Raw genomic sequence first — 16945 nt, forward strand, 5'->3', positions numbered from 1 at the left:
TGTGTGTGTGTGTGTGTTTGTGTGTGTGTGTGCTGGGTGTGTATAACATGTCTAGCTTTGGGTTTGCTCAGAGGCGTATCCTACGCGCTGGTGGCGCTTGTTGGCTACCGTTGCACGCCAGCGCGGCCCAAGCTAGACCCGAAGCCAAGAGCCGGACCAGAACCGGTTGCCGCAGCCAACAAAAATGCAAGGGTATATAGGGTATATACAAGTGTATCAGTATATAAAAATATGTGTACAGCGAAATCTATATGCATAGCTATATATACATTATGTGTATGCGCTGCGAATTGCCTGGTTGGCAAAAGGAAAAAGAAGACGCGAGACAAGAGTGCACTAGGCGCGAGTGTCCGACCAGGAGATACCCTGTAATCAGCTTCGAGCGTCTGTGAAATAAGTTCAACCGTCTTCCATGCGTACCTAGGATAAAACACACACAAAACGTTTTATCCATTTAATCTTAGAATGTATTCCTATATGTTATTGAAAATAAATAGTACCATTTCGTACTGTGTACGATATACGAGAATCTACATTCGATGGGAAGAACATGCCGACAGATAGATGATAATGTTCAAACAATATACTATAAAAGATATTCATTATATGACCCCGGAATATACATACAATAAGCCATATGCGATATACTATATCCGATATACGATTTACGATATTGGATTTACGATATAGGAATTAGGATATCAGATATATGATATATGCTATATGATCCCACAATACATATACAATATACCATATACGATATACTATATCCGATATACGATAAACTATATACGATAAAAGACTTAGGATATCCCAAAAGTACTATATGACTTCGCAATATGTATACTTTATCCGATATCCGATATACTATATACGATATACTATAAACGATATAGAAATTGGGATATCCGATATTCGATATATATATTTATGACCTCGCAATATATATATACAATATGCCATATACGATGTACTTTTTCGGATATACGATACACAATTTACATACTATATACCATATACGATATACTATATCCGATATACGACATACATTATGCGATTTAATATATGGCTTTGCAACTGTGTTTTTTGACTTGTTGCATACATATGCACATCTGCAATATGCCCGCTATTTCTCAACCATTTTCAATTGGGTACAGGGTATCAAAAATCAAGTTTTGCATTTTCATTTAAATTTATTGGCTTCGGCTTCGGCTTCGGCTTTAAGGTTTGTTGCCAGGCACAGTCCGAGCAGCCGCAGCCGCAGCGGACTTGCAACTTGTTTGCCCGTCAAGTGGCGAACAAGATTCTCAGCAGCCAGTTTTAAATATGGCGACGCACAACATACACACACACAACACACACACACACCAAACACACAGAAGACTCAGACACAAAGACAACACTTGAAATTTGCATTAAAACATTTTTTCAGTTGCAATCGCTTTGACATTTATCATGGCAAATGCCGATAAGCAATTGTGCCCGACGGCCAGATACCCTGTACACACCAAATTTCCGCAGCGTCTTTATATAGTTGCTTGAGCTGTTTTTTATGGCGCTTATTTGAGCATCCTTGCTAATGTTGAGATTGGATTATTAATGCTAGGGTATAGCCCACGTTTATGTCTCTATCCAAGAAAATGCCCACGAACAGGGTATACGAGGTGCTGATAATGTATTATCAATTTGCTGAACAAATAATAATAATAATAAAAAGATTATTGAAAAAAAACCCCGTCTACCCGAAAAGAAGAAACATTTTTTATAAGCATATCTTTTATTTTTTATTATTGAAAATAATTTTAATATTTTTGAATTTAATAAAATATTTTTTTAATAATTTAATAAAATATTTTTTTTAATAATTTCATAAAATTAAAATACTTGCTTTATTGATTAATTTTTTATTATTATTTTTTTTTTTTTTATTGAAAATAATATTTATATTATGTGTTCCTTGCCCTTAATTAAAATTTTTATACGTAGCATTATACACGTGATTATACGTGATTCTAAATAAAATAAATTTAACACATAATTTTCATTCATATTTTTTATTACATTCATTCACCTATCCATTTTGAGTTCTATTCTCTTGGCAATTTCTTGTATTTGAATAATTGTCATGTTTTATAAAATATATATTCATTATTGCTGATTTTGGCTTGAGCCAGCTAATTAAATATTTATTAAATTATTTTTTACATACATATATATTAAAATATTTGCTAAGCGATTCATTGCTTGCTTTCATCTCTCTGCCATTTCTTGTATTTCATTTAATGTGTCTGCAGACAAGCCAATTTTAAAGAAAACAACTTGTGTGTAAAGACTAAAAAAGGTTATATTTAATTTTTATGCCAGCCATATTTGTTATTAACAATCTTGATATCTTCAGAAAGAAATAAGTTCTTCACATGAGAACTTCATTTATGCCAATTATTTCTGTGGCAGCTATACTATATAGTAGTTCGATCCGCCCGTTTGCGACAAATATACATTTATAAGACTGAGAGATTAGTTTGAACAGAGACAGACAGACGGACATGACCAAATCGACTCGGCTGTTGCCACTGAACAAGCATATATAGGCTAAACACTCTGCTCAGCTCTTTTATGGACAGTGTATAAAATAACAAAAAAGGGCCAGCTTATACATTTTAGACATATAGTTGAATATATATACATTTAGGATGGATACAAGTTTGTAGCTTTTAGACACACGAGTTTTTATGGTTTATAAAATAAAATAGTAGATAGCTATAATAATGGAAATAGCAGTACAAATATAACCAAATGTTGAACATTACACTAAAGTTCTTTAGGTTTTTGTTGTTTTGTTATTCTTAATTAAAGCTGAGTAGAGGGCCGTGCGTGGCGTGTTGTGGGGGGCATGCAGCTACATGCGCACCTGGAATTTGCCCGCTTTGGTTAGATATTTGACGCCCTTAAAGGGCTTGTACTTCTCGCCGTACATGTCCAGGCGATTCACCTTCAGCCCGGAGACGGCCAGCTGTGAGATTTGGAATTGCACATTGATTGACGGATTGGCATCAAGTATTGGGCTGCCGGGCATGATGGAGACCTAAAATAAAATCTCACATTAATCTCACAGCAATTCGATGAACTCTGGCTTCATCTTACCGAGCCGCGTATGTTGGGCAGCTTGGAGACATCGATGCGTCCGACATCCCAGGAGAGCGTTTTGCTCACCGAATCGAATGTGTATTTGCCTTGATTGGGCGTTAGCACGCAGTTCAGCACACACTTGGGCATTGTTAGCTCCAACTTGACCTTGTCGACGGTGCGGCCGAGCGTGTTCCGTGGCCCAATGGTCAAATCGAGGCGACCCTGTTCGCCGGTCTTAATTGAAAAATTGTGCCGTATATAGATGGGTATGGCCACCACCGACTGCGAGCTAATGTGATAAGACATGAGCCGAAAATTGCCATCGGGCGGTATAAAGGAGAGCAGACGTTCTGCCTCCCAGCGCTTGAAGCGCACGCACGGATGAAACGAGACGTCGTCGAAGAGACGCGGATTCATAAAGGACAGCGACAAGTCGGGCATGCCGGACAGCTTGATGCAGCAGTCGATCTAATGTGGATTAGATCAGGTTAGTTTCAATATATTTATATATATATATATTTAGTTTGTCAACTCACGTGTCCCTGTATTTCAGCAAACACCGTGGAGCCGGATTTGTCAATGATGGCGTCGACCTCCTCGATGACATCGAAGTAGGCTTCGTTGTTGGTGTAGCGGACGCCGCTGCGACGCCAGGGTATGGCCGACAGCTGGCCCACGGGCAGAATGGTGCTAACGCTGCAAGCAGAAGGACATGAATTATGTAATCCTCCAAAGAAATGCTTAGATAACCGAGACACACTTGCTCTTGCCGGTGACGGTGTTGGCAATGGTGCGCAATATGTTTGGCGGCTTGATCAGCTCCTTCAGTATGTTGCTCTCGGTGGACAGGGGGAAGCCGTTGTCGAGCATCTCGTCGAGCAGCTCATAGACGACCACATAGTTATCCTTTATCACAGACTCGGAGCAGTCGCTAAAATAGTCCTGAAACGTGTCCACAACGCGATGCAGAAATTCGATGACGAACAGCGGCGGCACCTCCTGCTTGCAGGCGGCCACCAGTGAGACGCTGTCCCGCTGCACGGTGATCAGATAATAATGGGGCGTGGCAATAACAGGCGGCACATCCTGCAAGAACAACAAGGCTTAGCATGATGCATGCTAACGTGGCAGGCAACTTACGTAGGGTGCGGCACGCTGTGCATCGAGAAAGTATTCGCAAACGGAGCGCGAGACAACCGATCGCCAGTGCTTCTCCAGAAAGACTTCGCTGCAAGAAAATAAAATAACATAATTATTGTATATACTGCGATAATTTGGCATATGGCCTGGCACTTTCTACGCCACATTTTTTATGCCATGCTTACCCGCTGCTGTTGACTATGAACAGGCTGTGGATCATATTTTGTGTTTTGTTTACTATGTATGCATATGTTTAAAACAAACGCTTTTGCAAATATGAAATTGTTTACGTGTTGAATAAATGGAAATACTAAACAAACGTAGAAGGTAACGTAAGGCTAACAGCGAATGTTAAACTTAACAGGGCACGTAAGGTGCCAAGACAGCAGAGTGCGCGACATACATATGTACAAAATCCAGTGCATTGCCAGCCACATTTTTGCAGCACAGCATATAGAGCATGAACGGGAAAAGATGCATGGAAAAAGATTATAAAATGCATCAGCTGCACAAAATGTGTAGGAAAGAAGTAATACCATTAAAAATAAAAATAAAAAAATATGGCAGTTTAGCAGAATGTGCTTGTCCTCTGCTGTGAACAGCAGAGTGTTTAAACGCAAGAGCTAACAGCATGTAACGGCTGTCAGTGATGTTGCCACTGCGTTGAACAGCTGTTTAAGCGGCAGCTACAATACGCGGATAAAATAATATTAAATGTAGTAATTGAAATAAGCATAAAGACTCCTTTACTAAAATACAATAAGCCACACAAAGAAGGGCATAAACTTGTAAGTACTAGCAGCATGTAAATACACTGTGTACTAACAGCATGTAAATACCCTGCCCAGTGGCAGATGTTGCCACTTGGTCAAACAGCTGTTTTAACGAAACATTTTGACAGTTGAAGCACACAGCTTGCATTTTGAAATTATTTATTTTGGTTTAATTTATAAATTAAAATTGCAGTTTAAGAGCTAAGCTGCAATCAGCAGCGCTCCCAAAATTAGTTGCCTTTAACGCACTACACAAGTGTTAAGCGAGGCAGTTTGCCTGGGCAGCCGTTAGGCGGCCTGCTTATATAATCGCCGGATGAGTCTGTACAGCAGCTCCGTGCGACGTCTGCTCGACAGTTGGCCCGGCAAGCGGCGCTTTGGCATCTACAGATTCCTGCCGCTTTTCTTTGTGCTGGGCGCGGCGCTGGAGTTCTCCATGATCAAGTGGACCGTGGGCGAGACGAACTTCTGTGGGTGCCAGCAGCTGTGCAAACCTTGAAAAGATCTAATACTTGTTTCTGTACAATTCACAGATCGCACATTCAAGCGGCGCCAGGCCAAGAACTACGTGGAGGATCAGCAACACCACCGCGCGCAGCCGCAGCCCGCAGCAACAGCCACAGCTTAGGCATGCCCGCGGGCGTTTCATGGGGCCAGTACATGAAGTTTCTGGGCAGCGCCATGCTGGCCATGATGGCCGGCTCCCAGGCGGTGCATCTGTACTACAAACCGCTCGAGGACTTGCCCGTGTACATAGAACGCGAGCGACATCAGCAGGAGCCACCGACAACCACATGGACAGGTGACACAAAAGCCAACAGTTAGATTTAAGTGTCATATATTTGCAAATATAATATAACTAAAAACTATGTAAATACTCCCGCCCTGTCGCGCCTCACTTGTTCTTCTCGTGCACCCGGCCATGGTTCTTGAGGCACGTCTGCTGGCGGAACGCCTGGCCACACACCGTACACACATACGGCTTCTCGCCCGTGTGTATATACTCGTGATGGCGCTGGGTTTTGCGCGAGGCGAACGACTCCTCGCAATACTTGCAGCCGAAGGGCTTCAGCTTTAGATGCACCGCTCGGATGTGCGCCTCCAGCTCGAATTTGCGGGCAAAGAGACGGCCGCAATGCTCGCACGGCAGCTTCTCGGCGCTGTGCATGAGCATGTGCTGGACGAGCATGAAGCGCTTGGCCAAACGACGGCCGCACACCTGGCACTCGTGCATTGTGACGCCGGCAGCCGCTGCGTCCGGATCGCCGGCCCCCTGATGCTGCTGCATGGTGTGATACTTGAGAGTGTAGCGGGAGTGAAAGTGCTTCTGGCATATATCACAAAAGTGCTGCTCGCTGGCGCGCGCATTGGCCGCCGCCTCGTCCGCGGTGGGATGCTTGGTGCGCCGGTGATACTTGAGATTCGCTGTCTGATTGAACGTGGCGCCGCACTGCTCGCACACGTACTTGCGGGCGGGCGCGTCGGCCGTGCTGTGCTTCAGCCGCTTGTGCTTCTGCATGGCAATGCAGCTGATGTAGACGCGCTCGCAGCCGGGCTGGTCACAGCGGTACGAACGCTCCTGGGGGCTGTGTATCTCCTTGATGTGCGTGTAGAGTCCGCCCATGAAGCTGTAGGCCTTGTCGCAGCGATCGCACTGGAACGGTCGCTTGCTGCCCTCGTGCACCTTGCGCACGTGCGCCTGGAGCGTGAGGCTGTGCGCAAAGCTGTGCCCGCACTGGATGCACTTGAAGCTGTTCTTCACGCCCTTGCTGCGACGTCGTGTGCCTGGCTCCAGAGTGGCCTGCTGCTGTGACTGCACCTGCACCTCCTCCTCCATAGCCGGCTCATCAATTGGATCCGGCGGCGGCGGCGTCGTTGCGTTATCCTGGCACTCCGCTTCGAGCAGCTGCTCCGGCTGCAGCTGCTGTTCATCGGGCGCCGGCTCCTCGTACACAATCTCGAATACGCTTGCCGTTTTCTCGGCCACTTCCTGTCGCGTCCGCTGCAGCAGCATGGACAGTAGCTCGGTGCGGCAAGCGTTCGCCTGTCGCTGGAACAGCTCGCAGTTCAACAGCTGCTGGTGGCAGGCCGTGCACAGCTGCTGAGGCAGCCATTCGGTGGACAATTCGGTTGGCTGCCATTCCAATTGCTGCACCAGCAGACGCTGCAGCTCCGCGTCGATGGGATGCGCTGCCGGCACCTGTCCGTCAGCGTCCAGTTTCTGCAGGCATGTCAGGCAATTGTTGTTGGCCAGCGTGTGCATTGGGAGCAGCCGAGCGAGCGGTTGGGCTTGTGCGCACCTCCGGAGCTGAAGGCTAAATGGAGCAGACGACAGGCGCTGGACGATGGTAAACAAAAAGTGTATGTTAAACTGCGTCACAGCAGTGGCACAACTGTTGTGTATTGTCGCTGTTACTGTTAAGCCGACGGCGTTGCCACCCGCAGCGGCCCACTGGCTGCCAATTGGAGCAGATATGTTTATACGATATGGCTTTTTGTGTTTACAGCTTTGTAATTGCAGTATTATTTATTATCGCAGTGAAAACAGGCATGTTCGCGCATAGCGTGCGCTTTGACGCGATTTTGCGTTCACAAAGAAGCAAATTTAAATAGTTTTAGTAACCGTTAGATCGCTTGCACATAACATATGTATTGCCGCTAAGCTTTCGGTTTATCAATATGATCAAATTAGTAAATTAGGATATTAATTTAGCTTTGCGAATAGCGTACCGAACATTCACACTTTTAGTACGCTGCTTTTACGGTCATCTCTGTTTTATATTAACACAAATTTGAAAATAAATTGCCCAAGCTCCCACTGTTAAGGGCTTTTGCATAATAATTTCACACATTGCACCTTACAGTGCCGCATAAACGCATTTAACAGCGCCAGTGTTACCATATACATGCCTTAAACTTCGCCATTTTGTGTGTATTTTTTCCATTTGTCGCCGTTGGTCTGCGTGTTTTGGTTTTGTATTGTTTTTGGGGCTCGTGCGCCAAGCCACTTACGCGCCCTATTGCTAGCAGCACAGCCAGTTGCATGCAGGCGTTCAACAGCAGCGCACGCATCGAACCAGTCGCAGCGCAGGGCTCCCGGCTATTGGCAAAGTTAACAGTTTTTGGCGCGCATTTCAATCTGTTGGCCATATGCAGAAGTAGACACAAGTTATTGTTGCCCCAGCTAATTGTAAAGCGCAGTTAAGAAATTCATGCGACAAGTGACACTTTTTTTTGTTAATTGAGTGAACTCTAGTTTTTTTTTAACATTTTTGTTTACGTGTGTTTGTGTTTGTGTTTGTGTTTAGAGTGTGTGTTGGGTGTTTACTTCAAACTTTGCACAACACAACATGTAAATCCTTATCAATGGCGTCGAGCAGCAGGCCCAAATACCGTTACAAATCCCTTGGCGCTACCGGCACGCAACTCCATTGGCTGCACTGCCTCCTGCGGCTTTGCTTGTTTACCCAAGGTAAGTCCAACACGGCGTATGCTTTATTTATTGTATGACAGCAACAGCTGCTGCTGTTGCACGGGCTCAACTGCTTAAAGAAATTAAAATATGTTGCGGAAGATTCCCCCCACTCACCGTTCCAACAACCACGCGTTTATGTGAAAATTGTGCAGCAGCAGCAGCAAGCAAACAAATTAAGGGAAATTCTATTAATATGAAAATTTCCCAGAAAATATATTTGCACATAAAGAACGCAACATAAGTATAAACATACACATATGCAGCAGAGCCCATGGACCATGCCCACTACACACAGACACACACACACACACATATCTCTCTCCCCTCTCCTCTCTCCTCTCTCCTGACTACCCACTGCTTGTGCTCAGGCACGAAAGAACTGCACGCAGCCCCAAACAAAGGCGAAAGCAGCAGCAAAAGGAGGCAGGCGAAAGGCGAATGGCGAAAGACACAGAAGCAGCGCTGGGCGAACTGCAGCAAGACCAAAATAACATAAAAACTAGAAAACCCGACTGCGTGATGCTCTGTCCTGTTGCCAAGGCTGCAAACCGAGCTTAAGCCGCGAATTTAGTTTAACCATGTTGTCCGTAAAGAAGCCGAGCCCAAGGCCTTCCTCAACCTGACTATCTTCATAAAAAAAAAATTTTTAAATTGGCTAAAATCAAGGCTGGAATTCCTATATATTTTCTATTATAAACCGAACCTTAAAACAAATCAGTTGCCCAGCAGTTGAAACCTTTGAGCAGATCCAGCCCCAAAGCGTAGATTATTTAGGTCCCAACCATTTCATTTATCTATTATCCATTTGTCCATATTAAGCGTATATCGTGCAGTTGAAATGTTTTCCGTAGCCCAAACATCTTGGTAAAAATCAAGGCTGCAAATCGGCCTTAAGCCATTTCGTAACCGGAATTCCTATATATTTTTTAAAAAAAGTCGAACCTTAAACTAACTGGCCAGAAAAACAGCCGAATCGATTTGGTCAAAAGAAACAAAACAATTTAGTTCCCAATCGTTGCGTATATTTTAACGTATTTGGTAGATGCCATTTTTGGGCGAAAATCATATATAGCGCACATCTTGAAATGTTTTTAGTTTTACTATATGATGCGTGCTGGCATTATCCCTCATTTCCAGGGCCTAGGATAACAAAATGTTCAAAAAAAGTGCAAACATTTTCCGTCTATTATGTTGCAGTGGGTTATTTTTCTAAAATTATTTAATCTCATATTTATTCTTTGACAATGTAGAGCTTTGAAAATGAGCATCAGTGCGGAATTTCAACTTTTTCAACCCTTGACCCACAATTCTTGACCTTGAAGGTATGAAACACGTCTCAAATGAAGTTTCACAAAGATCATCACAAATGAAATACTTAAAATAAATACATCAAAGCGTTTTCCACGAATATTTCACTTCTGCGCGTGACATTTACCAAAAACCCCGCTTGAGCGTGCACTTAGATAGTCATTAGATAAATTTAGTACAAGTTTCAGCTTCGTAGCTCTTAAGGTTTGCACTTGGCGCTGATCATCAATCAGTCAATCAGTTTGATGTATGGTTTCTTTAGAGCGCGTAAAACCAATTTACTCCACTCTGCCGCTGTAAACAGCGTATAAAAGCACAAAGCAGGAACAACAACAAAACGCACAACAAAAGAGATGCAAACGAGGGGAAAGGGGGGTTAAGGGAATGGAGAGAGGAAGTACATATATAAAGATAATCTGTGAAAAGTGTGAAGAAACTTTGCTCGTGCCGCCGCCGCCGCCGCCGCTGCAGCTGCTCAGTTATTGTATGGCACTTCAACGCCTTCTTCCTCCCCTCTCCCCTCGCTGTTCAGGCAAAGTATTTTTCCGGGGATTTGGCAAAGAGTTGGACCAAGGCATAAGCTGACTCTTGATTGACCAATGGCTTTGGCATCTTGTGGCTCACTTCTGTTGACGATGACGATGACGATGATGATGGAGATGGCGATGATGATGATTGGGACGTAAAGTGGCTTTCGATTTGTTCAATTACATCAAACTTTTGCAAGTGCTCGAAAATATTTGCAACTTTGTACAGAATTACTTGGCAGTTACCTTTAGAATAGCTCGGGGCATTGCGAAAGGCGGCTCTGAGGCTGAAAGAAAACTGTTAACAACTTTTTCATAAGTACTAAATTGATTTCCTGCCCGAATGCCTACGAAGCTTAAGCAATTTTATTAATTTTTATTGCATTATCTAAATGGGTTTGAAATTCTAATTTCTAATCAAGTAAATTATGAGCAGTACAGCACAACAGAGCACAGTCTTAAAGGCGGGCCAAGGGACCTCGGAGGAGATGTGCGAGCATAGACGAAACACACACGTTTCAAATAATCGAAAAAAGAGAGCAGAAAAGCAAGAATCCATGTTCTTCAATTCACTTCGCTGCTTTTCTTAAATAACATATGTATTTCAGTTCCATGGCGAGGCATTAAAACGTTTAAGAATGCTGCAAAAAGAAGAACATGCAATTGAAATGCTCGCCAGAGAGTTGAGTGCAGTTAAAGAAAGCGAAGGGATGAGAGAGAGAGAAAGAGAGCGATTGAGAGAGCAAAAGCGAGAGCGGAAGACAAAGAGAGAGAGAGAGAGAGAGAGAGAGAGAGAGAGAGAGAGAGAGAGAGAGAGACCGGAAAAGAGTTGGAAATATATAATTCCGACTATTGATGGAAATATGTTGCCAACTCTTTCTCTCCCTCATTCGCTCTTTCTATCTATCTCTTTCGCTTCCCCTAACTGCAGTTAAAATGAAAAAAAAAAAAACACAAGAAATTAACACAAGTAATTTATCAAAATAAACACATAATAAATTGGCAACAATCTGTCAGCCTTAATCGACATTTGTGTCCGAGCAAATAAACAAAACTGTTTCGATTTAGAAAATTCAAATAAATGTTTATTGCATTAAGTAGGCAGCACGTCCGACGGCTGCAATAATTTAATAAAATGATTATTTATCTTCGATTCAGCAGTTGGCATTACATTCGATTTTATGGCAGAATACCCTATAAAAATCGTAGAGAGGGTAGCATGCGAAGTGTCGAATACTGTTTGATCGGAACACTAGCTCAAATAGCTGGAACGGATTGTATATTATTAAGTTTTATGAATACAAGAATGAGTGAAAATCTCGGAAGAGTCCGACTAAGGGATACCCTAAACCTTCTTCTACCGATACCAAATGCAACTCTGTCTTAAGAAGGGGGGGGGGGAGGGGGGGAGGGGTAGCTGTAAAATGAGAGATAATTCATTTGTATATACTATTCTAGAAGTTTCATATCAGATTTGGAGACTCTAGCTCTTAACACCAAAGAGATTTGCTCAAAAAACAGGATTTCGATATCGATTTTTATCGATTGCTTGAATACGGGGCGAGTTATCGATTATCGGAAACAAAACTTGTTTGACAAGTTCCAGTCTGTAGCTCTTATAAGATCTGGGATCGACATGCGGACAGACAGAAGGATATAGCTAGATCGACTCGGCTATTGATGCTGACCAGGAATATATATACTTTTTACCCATTTTCAATGTATTCAGGCCATTAAAATGGTTATATGTATGTATATATGTATATATAAAAAGTCTTGTCAGGCTCCTAAAAGATAAGCACAAAAAGGGAAATCTACATAAACAGTTGAATAAGCTGAGTTGAATCATTTAAAGCTAATCGAGCATAATTACAGGGCATCTGCTAGTCTGCCATATTCACACTGCATTCAAACAATCTCGCCTGGCATTCGAATCGGGATCCGCGTTTATTTATTTATCACGTCGACGTCTACTTGAAGACTTTATTTGTTTATGTCGTTCGCACAGTTATCTAGAGAGAACTCTATTTATATATCTACGACTTAATGATGCCATTTTTGTTCTTCTCTTTTTTGCTAGAATTACTAGAAATAGCTGGAAACCAATTCCAATTCCAATTGTAGATGTGGGTGGGAGACAGTCAATCACTTTTGCTCTCACATTGGTTTCTGATTTAAAAATGTATTTTTGCTCATTCTGTTTTCGCTCGAATATGAATGTAATAAATGTTATGTTTTGGGCATGCTTTGACGAATTCTATATTTGTGATTTATATAAGTGATTGTGCGACATTTTTCCTTGAAAAGGCATCCAGCCAGGCCGGGCGCCCCATGCCTTATGCCACATGCCACATGCCACATGCCACGTGAGGCAAGGGGCTATAATTTTTATGGTGCTCCGTTGAAGGTCTTCTGGTCTGGCAGCTAGAATGCTTATGTAAATGGAGCTACCGGAGCGAGTTGTTCCTTTTGCAACTGGTCGTTTCCCGAACTGACGCCTCCGCAGAGCCTAGACACACACCTGCAGACACACGTGCACACAAACACATCACATCCCCCCAAATCAAGCACAGAGCAGACAGCCCCGTGAGAGTTGTGCACGTTGGCTTTGACTTTCGTCTCTGACGCAGAAGTCGCCGTAATCGTCTTAGCTGCAGTTAGCTCTTAGCTAGCTACCTGTCCGACGGGGCTGCTCCTGCAAATGACAGTTAAATGGAGCGATACTTAATCGGTTACAACAACAACAACAACAACAACTAAAAGTCGCGGGGGTCAGATCTCAGTTACAGCTTCAGCTACACAGTGAAAGTTTTTGCTTTCAATTCGAAACCATTTTTTTGTTTTTTGAATTTTTATATTATATAATATATATTATATAATATATGTATCTACATATACCTTATACCTTATACCTTATACCTTATACCTTATACCTTATACCTTATACCTTATACCTTATACCTTATACCTTATACCATATACCTTATACCTTATACCTTATACCTTATACCTTATACCTTATACCTTATACCTTATACCTTATACCTTATACCTTATACCTTATACCTTATACCTTATACCTTATACCTTATACCTTATACCTTATACCTTATACCTTATACCTTATACCTTATACCTTATACCTTATACCTTATACCTTATACCTTATACCTTATACCTTATACCTTATACCTTATACCTTATACCTTATACCTTATACCTTATACCTTATACCATATACCTTATACCTTATACCTTATACCTTATACCTTATACCTTATACCTTATACCTTATACCTTATACCTTATACCTTATACCTTATACCTTATACCTTATACCTTATACCTTATACCTTATACCTTATACCTTATACCTTATACCTTATACCTTATACCTTATACCTTATACCTTATACCTTATACCTTATACCTTATACCTTATACCTTATACCTTATACCTTATACCTTATACCTTATACCTTATACCTTATACCTTATACCTTATACCTTATACCTTATACCTTATACCTTATACCTTATACCTTATACCTTATACCTTATACCTTATACCTTATACCTTATACCTTATACCTTATACCTTATACCTTATACCTTATACCTTATACCTTATACCTTATACCTTATACCTTATACCTTATACCTTATACCTTATACCTTATACCTTATACCTTATACCTTATACCTTATACCTTATACCTTATACCTTATACCTTATACCTTATACCTTATACCTTATACCTTATACCTTATACCTTATACCTTATACCTTATACCTTATACCTTATACCTTATACCTTATACCTTATACCTTATACCTTATACCTTATACCTTATACCTTATACCTTATACCTTATACCTTATACCTTATACCTTATACCTTATACCTTATACCTTATACCTTATACCTTATACCTTATACCTTATACCTTATACCTTATACCTTATACCTTATACCTTATACCTTATACCTTATACCTTATACCTTATACCTTATACCTTATACCTTATACCTTATACCTTATACCTTATACCTTATACCTTATACCTTATACCTTATACCTTATACCTTATACCTTATACCTTATACCTTATACCTTATACCTTATACCTTATACCTTATACCATATACCTTATACCTTATACCTTATACCTTATACCTTATACCTTATACCTTATACCTTATACCTTATACCTTATACCTTATACCTTATACCTTATACCTTAAATCGTATATCTTATATTTATACAAAAATCTCACTAAGATTTGCTCACATTGATTTCTCATGTTTGCTTATTTAACACAAAAGCAAACCAAAATAAATCAAAATGGAATCATATGTAGTCCTAATTGGGTTCAAGTACAAAAAGTAAGTGCTGAAAAAGAAAAGAAGATCTGTCTAGCATCGAACCCGGGGCTTCTCATTTCTCATGCCCTTAGCGGTCGGTCGCCTTGCCACTGAGCTGTGCGGGCTCTGAGTTCGGCTGGCAGCATAAATTCCTTTGATAAAGTAAAAATGTGAAAAGAAAAAAACAATTTAAAGATGAATTTTGCTTTTATTAAAAGCTGTTAAATTAAAAACTTTAAATCTGCTAAGTGTTTATATATTTTTTACCCTGTATGTGCACTTCACTAATTTTTCGAGTGAGTCCTTCAATAGTTTAGTCAAATATCAATATCCACAATTTTTGCAGTGTTCTGTGAATACAGACTCCCCCTCTCTTCCACTTCCCCCTTTCTCTCCCCTTGCCTGCTGCAGCTACAAATACGCATTTGTTACAGCTCCACCTTTTTGTTTTTGTATATTTGTAAGCCCGTTGGTCTCTTCTGGGCTCCTGTTGGGGCCTTTTACCTTTCGCTTGACAGTCGCCCTAAGCCAGTTAAGACAGGTACGTACGCGATTTCTCTTGGCTGACTGTCGCCACGATTTGAACATTGGTTTTGCTTCTGTCCCCAGCCATACAATAATGGGCTTTTTATCTGGTTAGCCTGGTAAGCGCTATCACAAGTCCCCAAAGACCCTTCACACAGTTCGCACTCGCAGCTTTTTGTACATTCCATATTGACACGAGCTGAAAGTTGGGGTAAAATCAAACAGGAAAGAAGTGTTGCATTCGGATAGTGAATATTAAATACCCTAACTATTATGGTATAGAATAAAGTGAAGCTTTAAGCCAAATTTTAAGTAACAGCTGCCACTATGCCCTTTTGCTAAGACACCACACGAGGCTGGATCTAGCTTAGGTTCATCTAGCAGAATGGCTGTATAATATTTATATACTTTTAATAGCTGTCGATCATTCCTGTGCAAGCTTTACGTTCCAATGTCATATGCACATATGTTTATATGCTTGAAGCACAATAAAGCTCATGAGCTTGAGTTATATTTATATTTGTGTTATTCAATTTATAGAATTGTGTGTATGCAATTATGTATGTACATATATATGTGTGTGTGTATGTATGCTTGTGCATATATTTGTATGTATGTATGTATGTCTGTATGTAAAATGTCTTCTATACCAATAGCAGACCAATTTTATTAAAGCTGCCCTCCTCCTCGATTCTCAAAAATGCAAGTAAGGCTTGCGGGCTTCACCTATGAATTAGGCGCAGGCGGCTTCAATGCTGGAAGCTGAGGAGCCTGAGGAGCACCAAGGGGGCGGAGCAGGAGGCGTATTTTGGAAGGTTTGTAGCTATGTAGGTATATATGTATGCATGTGTGTAGGTATGTAGATATGTAGGTATTTAGGTATGTATGTATTTAGGTATGTATGTATGTATGTATGAATGTATGTATGTATGTATGCTGGTATGTATGAATGTATGTATATATGCATGTATGTATGTATATATGTATGTATGTATATATGTATGTATGCTGGTATGTATGTATGTATGTATGTATGCATATATGTATGTATGTATATATGTATGTATGCTGGTATATATGTATGTATGTATGTATGCATGTATGTATGTAGGTATGTATGTATGTATGTATAAATGTATGTATGTATGTATGTATGCTGGTATGTATGTATGTATGTATATATGTATGTATGTATGTATATATGTATGTATATATGTATGTATGTGTGTAGCTATGTAGATATGTAGGTATTTAGGTATGTATGTATGCATGTATGTATGTATGTATGTAGGTATGTAGGTATGTATGTATGTATGTATGTATGTATGTATGTATGTATGTATATATGTATGTTTGTATGCATGTAGGTATGTTTGTATATAGTTAAGTATGTATGTATGTATGGGTGTAGATGTGTATGTATGTATGTTGCTGTGGGCTGATCACCATTATCCGCCATTCAATAAGTCAGTGAGGACAAACAGTTTTATATGTAGAGATAAATACTTTGTAGAACGACTCTTCAGCTTCTTTCCACATTTGAATAGAGCTCACACAAAAATGTTTAAAATTGATATTTTTTATAATTATTTTCTCACACTTGCACTTGTGCAGCAAGTGGCATTGGGCCTGACTGCTATGCAGCGCACTAGTCACAAAATATAGCTCATATAGTTAACACTGCAACATATGATTCTCAC

At 40.9% G+C, this 16945-nt stretch overlaps 5 protein-coding genes across 5 annotated transcripts in view; 3 read left to right on the forward strand and 2 right to left on the reverse strand.

Annotated features, from left to right (window-relative positions):
- Positions 1-2704: 2704 nt before the first annotated feature.
- On the reverse strand, positions 2705-4609 carry carmine (AP-3 complex subunit carmine). The gene is made up of 6 exons (XM_064682790.1): positions 4455-4609; positions 4270-4357; positions 3890-4215; positions 3666-3825; positions 3145-3597; positions 2705-3085 (listed from the first exon to the last, which is right to left on the reverse strand). The coding sequence occupies exons 1-6, from the start codon at positions 4487-4489 to the stop codon at positions 2900-2902; spliced, it is 1248 nt and encodes a 415-aa protein (XP_064538860.1). The 5' UTR covers positions 4490-4609; the 3' UTR covers positions 2705-2899.
- Positions 4610-5170: 561 nt separating this feature from the next.
- On the forward strand, positions 5171-5919 carry sloth1 (sloth 1). Its single transcript, XM_064682793.1, has 2 exons — positions 5171-5512; positions 5576-5919. Exons 1-2 carry the CDS (start codon positions 5359-5361, stop codon positions 5668-5670), a joined length of 249 nt encoding a protein of 82 aa, XP_064538863.1. The 5' UTR covers positions 5171-5358; the 3' UTR covers positions 5671-5919.
- On the forward strand, positions 5673-5919 carry sloth2 (sloth 2). The gene has a single exon (XM_064682794.1). The coding sequence runs from the start codon at positions 5673-5675 to the stop codon at positions 5865-5867; it is 195 nt and encodes a 64-aa protein (XP_064538864.1). The 3' UTR covers positions 5868-5919.
- On the reverse strand, positions 5864-7435 carry LOC135428698 (zinc finger protein 93). The gene has a single exon (XM_064682787.1). The coding sequence runs from the start codon at positions 7303-7305 to the stop codon at positions 5938-5940; it is 1368 nt and encodes a 455-aa protein (XP_064538857.1). The 5' UTR covers positions 7306-7435; the 3' UTR covers positions 5864-5937.
- Positions 7436-8045: 610 nt separating this feature from the next.
- LOC135428709 (uncharacterized) overlaps positions 8046-16945 on the forward strand; it is a 77432-nt gene continuing 68532 nt past the window's right edge. Inside the window, exon 1 of the mRNA XM_064682798.1 lies at positions 8046-8514. Coding sequence (XP_064538868.1) covers positions 8409-8514 — 106 coding nt within the window. The 5' untranslated portion in view covers positions 8046-8408. The remainder of the gene's footprint in view (positions 8515-16945) is intronic.

This window comes from Drosophila montana, unplaced genomic scaffold, assembly GCF_035044405.1.
Source record: "Drosophila montana isolate Dmon_TW-CO22-7 unplaced genomic scaffold, ASM3504440v1 contig_2496_1, whole genome shotgun sequence".
NCBI lineage: Eukaryota > Metazoa > Arthropoda > Insecta > Diptera > Drosophilidae > Drosophila > Drosophila montana.

Bases quoted from the DNA above. Each gene is read 5' to 3' on its own strand.
- sloth1 (XM_064682793.1), top strand. From the start codon at position 5,359: ATGAGTCTGTACAGCAGCTCCGTGCGACGTCTGCTCGACAGTTGGCCC. The intron at 5,513-5,575 runs GTGGGTGCCAGC...TACAATTCACAG, and splicing joins CGTGGGCGAGACGAACTTCT to ATCGCACATTCAAGCGGCGC.
- sloth2 (XM_064682794.1), top strand. From the start codon at position 5,673: ATGCCCGCGGGCGTTTCATGGGGCCAGTACATGAAGTTTCTGGGCAGC.
- carmine (XM_064682790.1), bottom strand. From the start codon at position 4,489: ATGATCCACAGCCTGTTCATAGTCAACAGCAGCGG. The intron at 3,826-3,889 runs GTGTGTCTCGGT...TTCTGCTTGCAG, and splicing joins ACCGTCACCGGCAAGAGCAA to CGTTAGCACCATTCTGCCCG. The intron at 3,598-3,665 runs GTGAGTTGACAA...AATCCACATTAG, and splicing joins TTGCTGAAATACAGGGACAC to ATCGACTGCTGCATCAAGCT.
- LOC135428698 (XM_064682787.1), bottom strand. From the start codon at position 7,305: ATGCACACGCTGGCCAACAACAATTGCCTGACATGCCTGCAGAAACTG.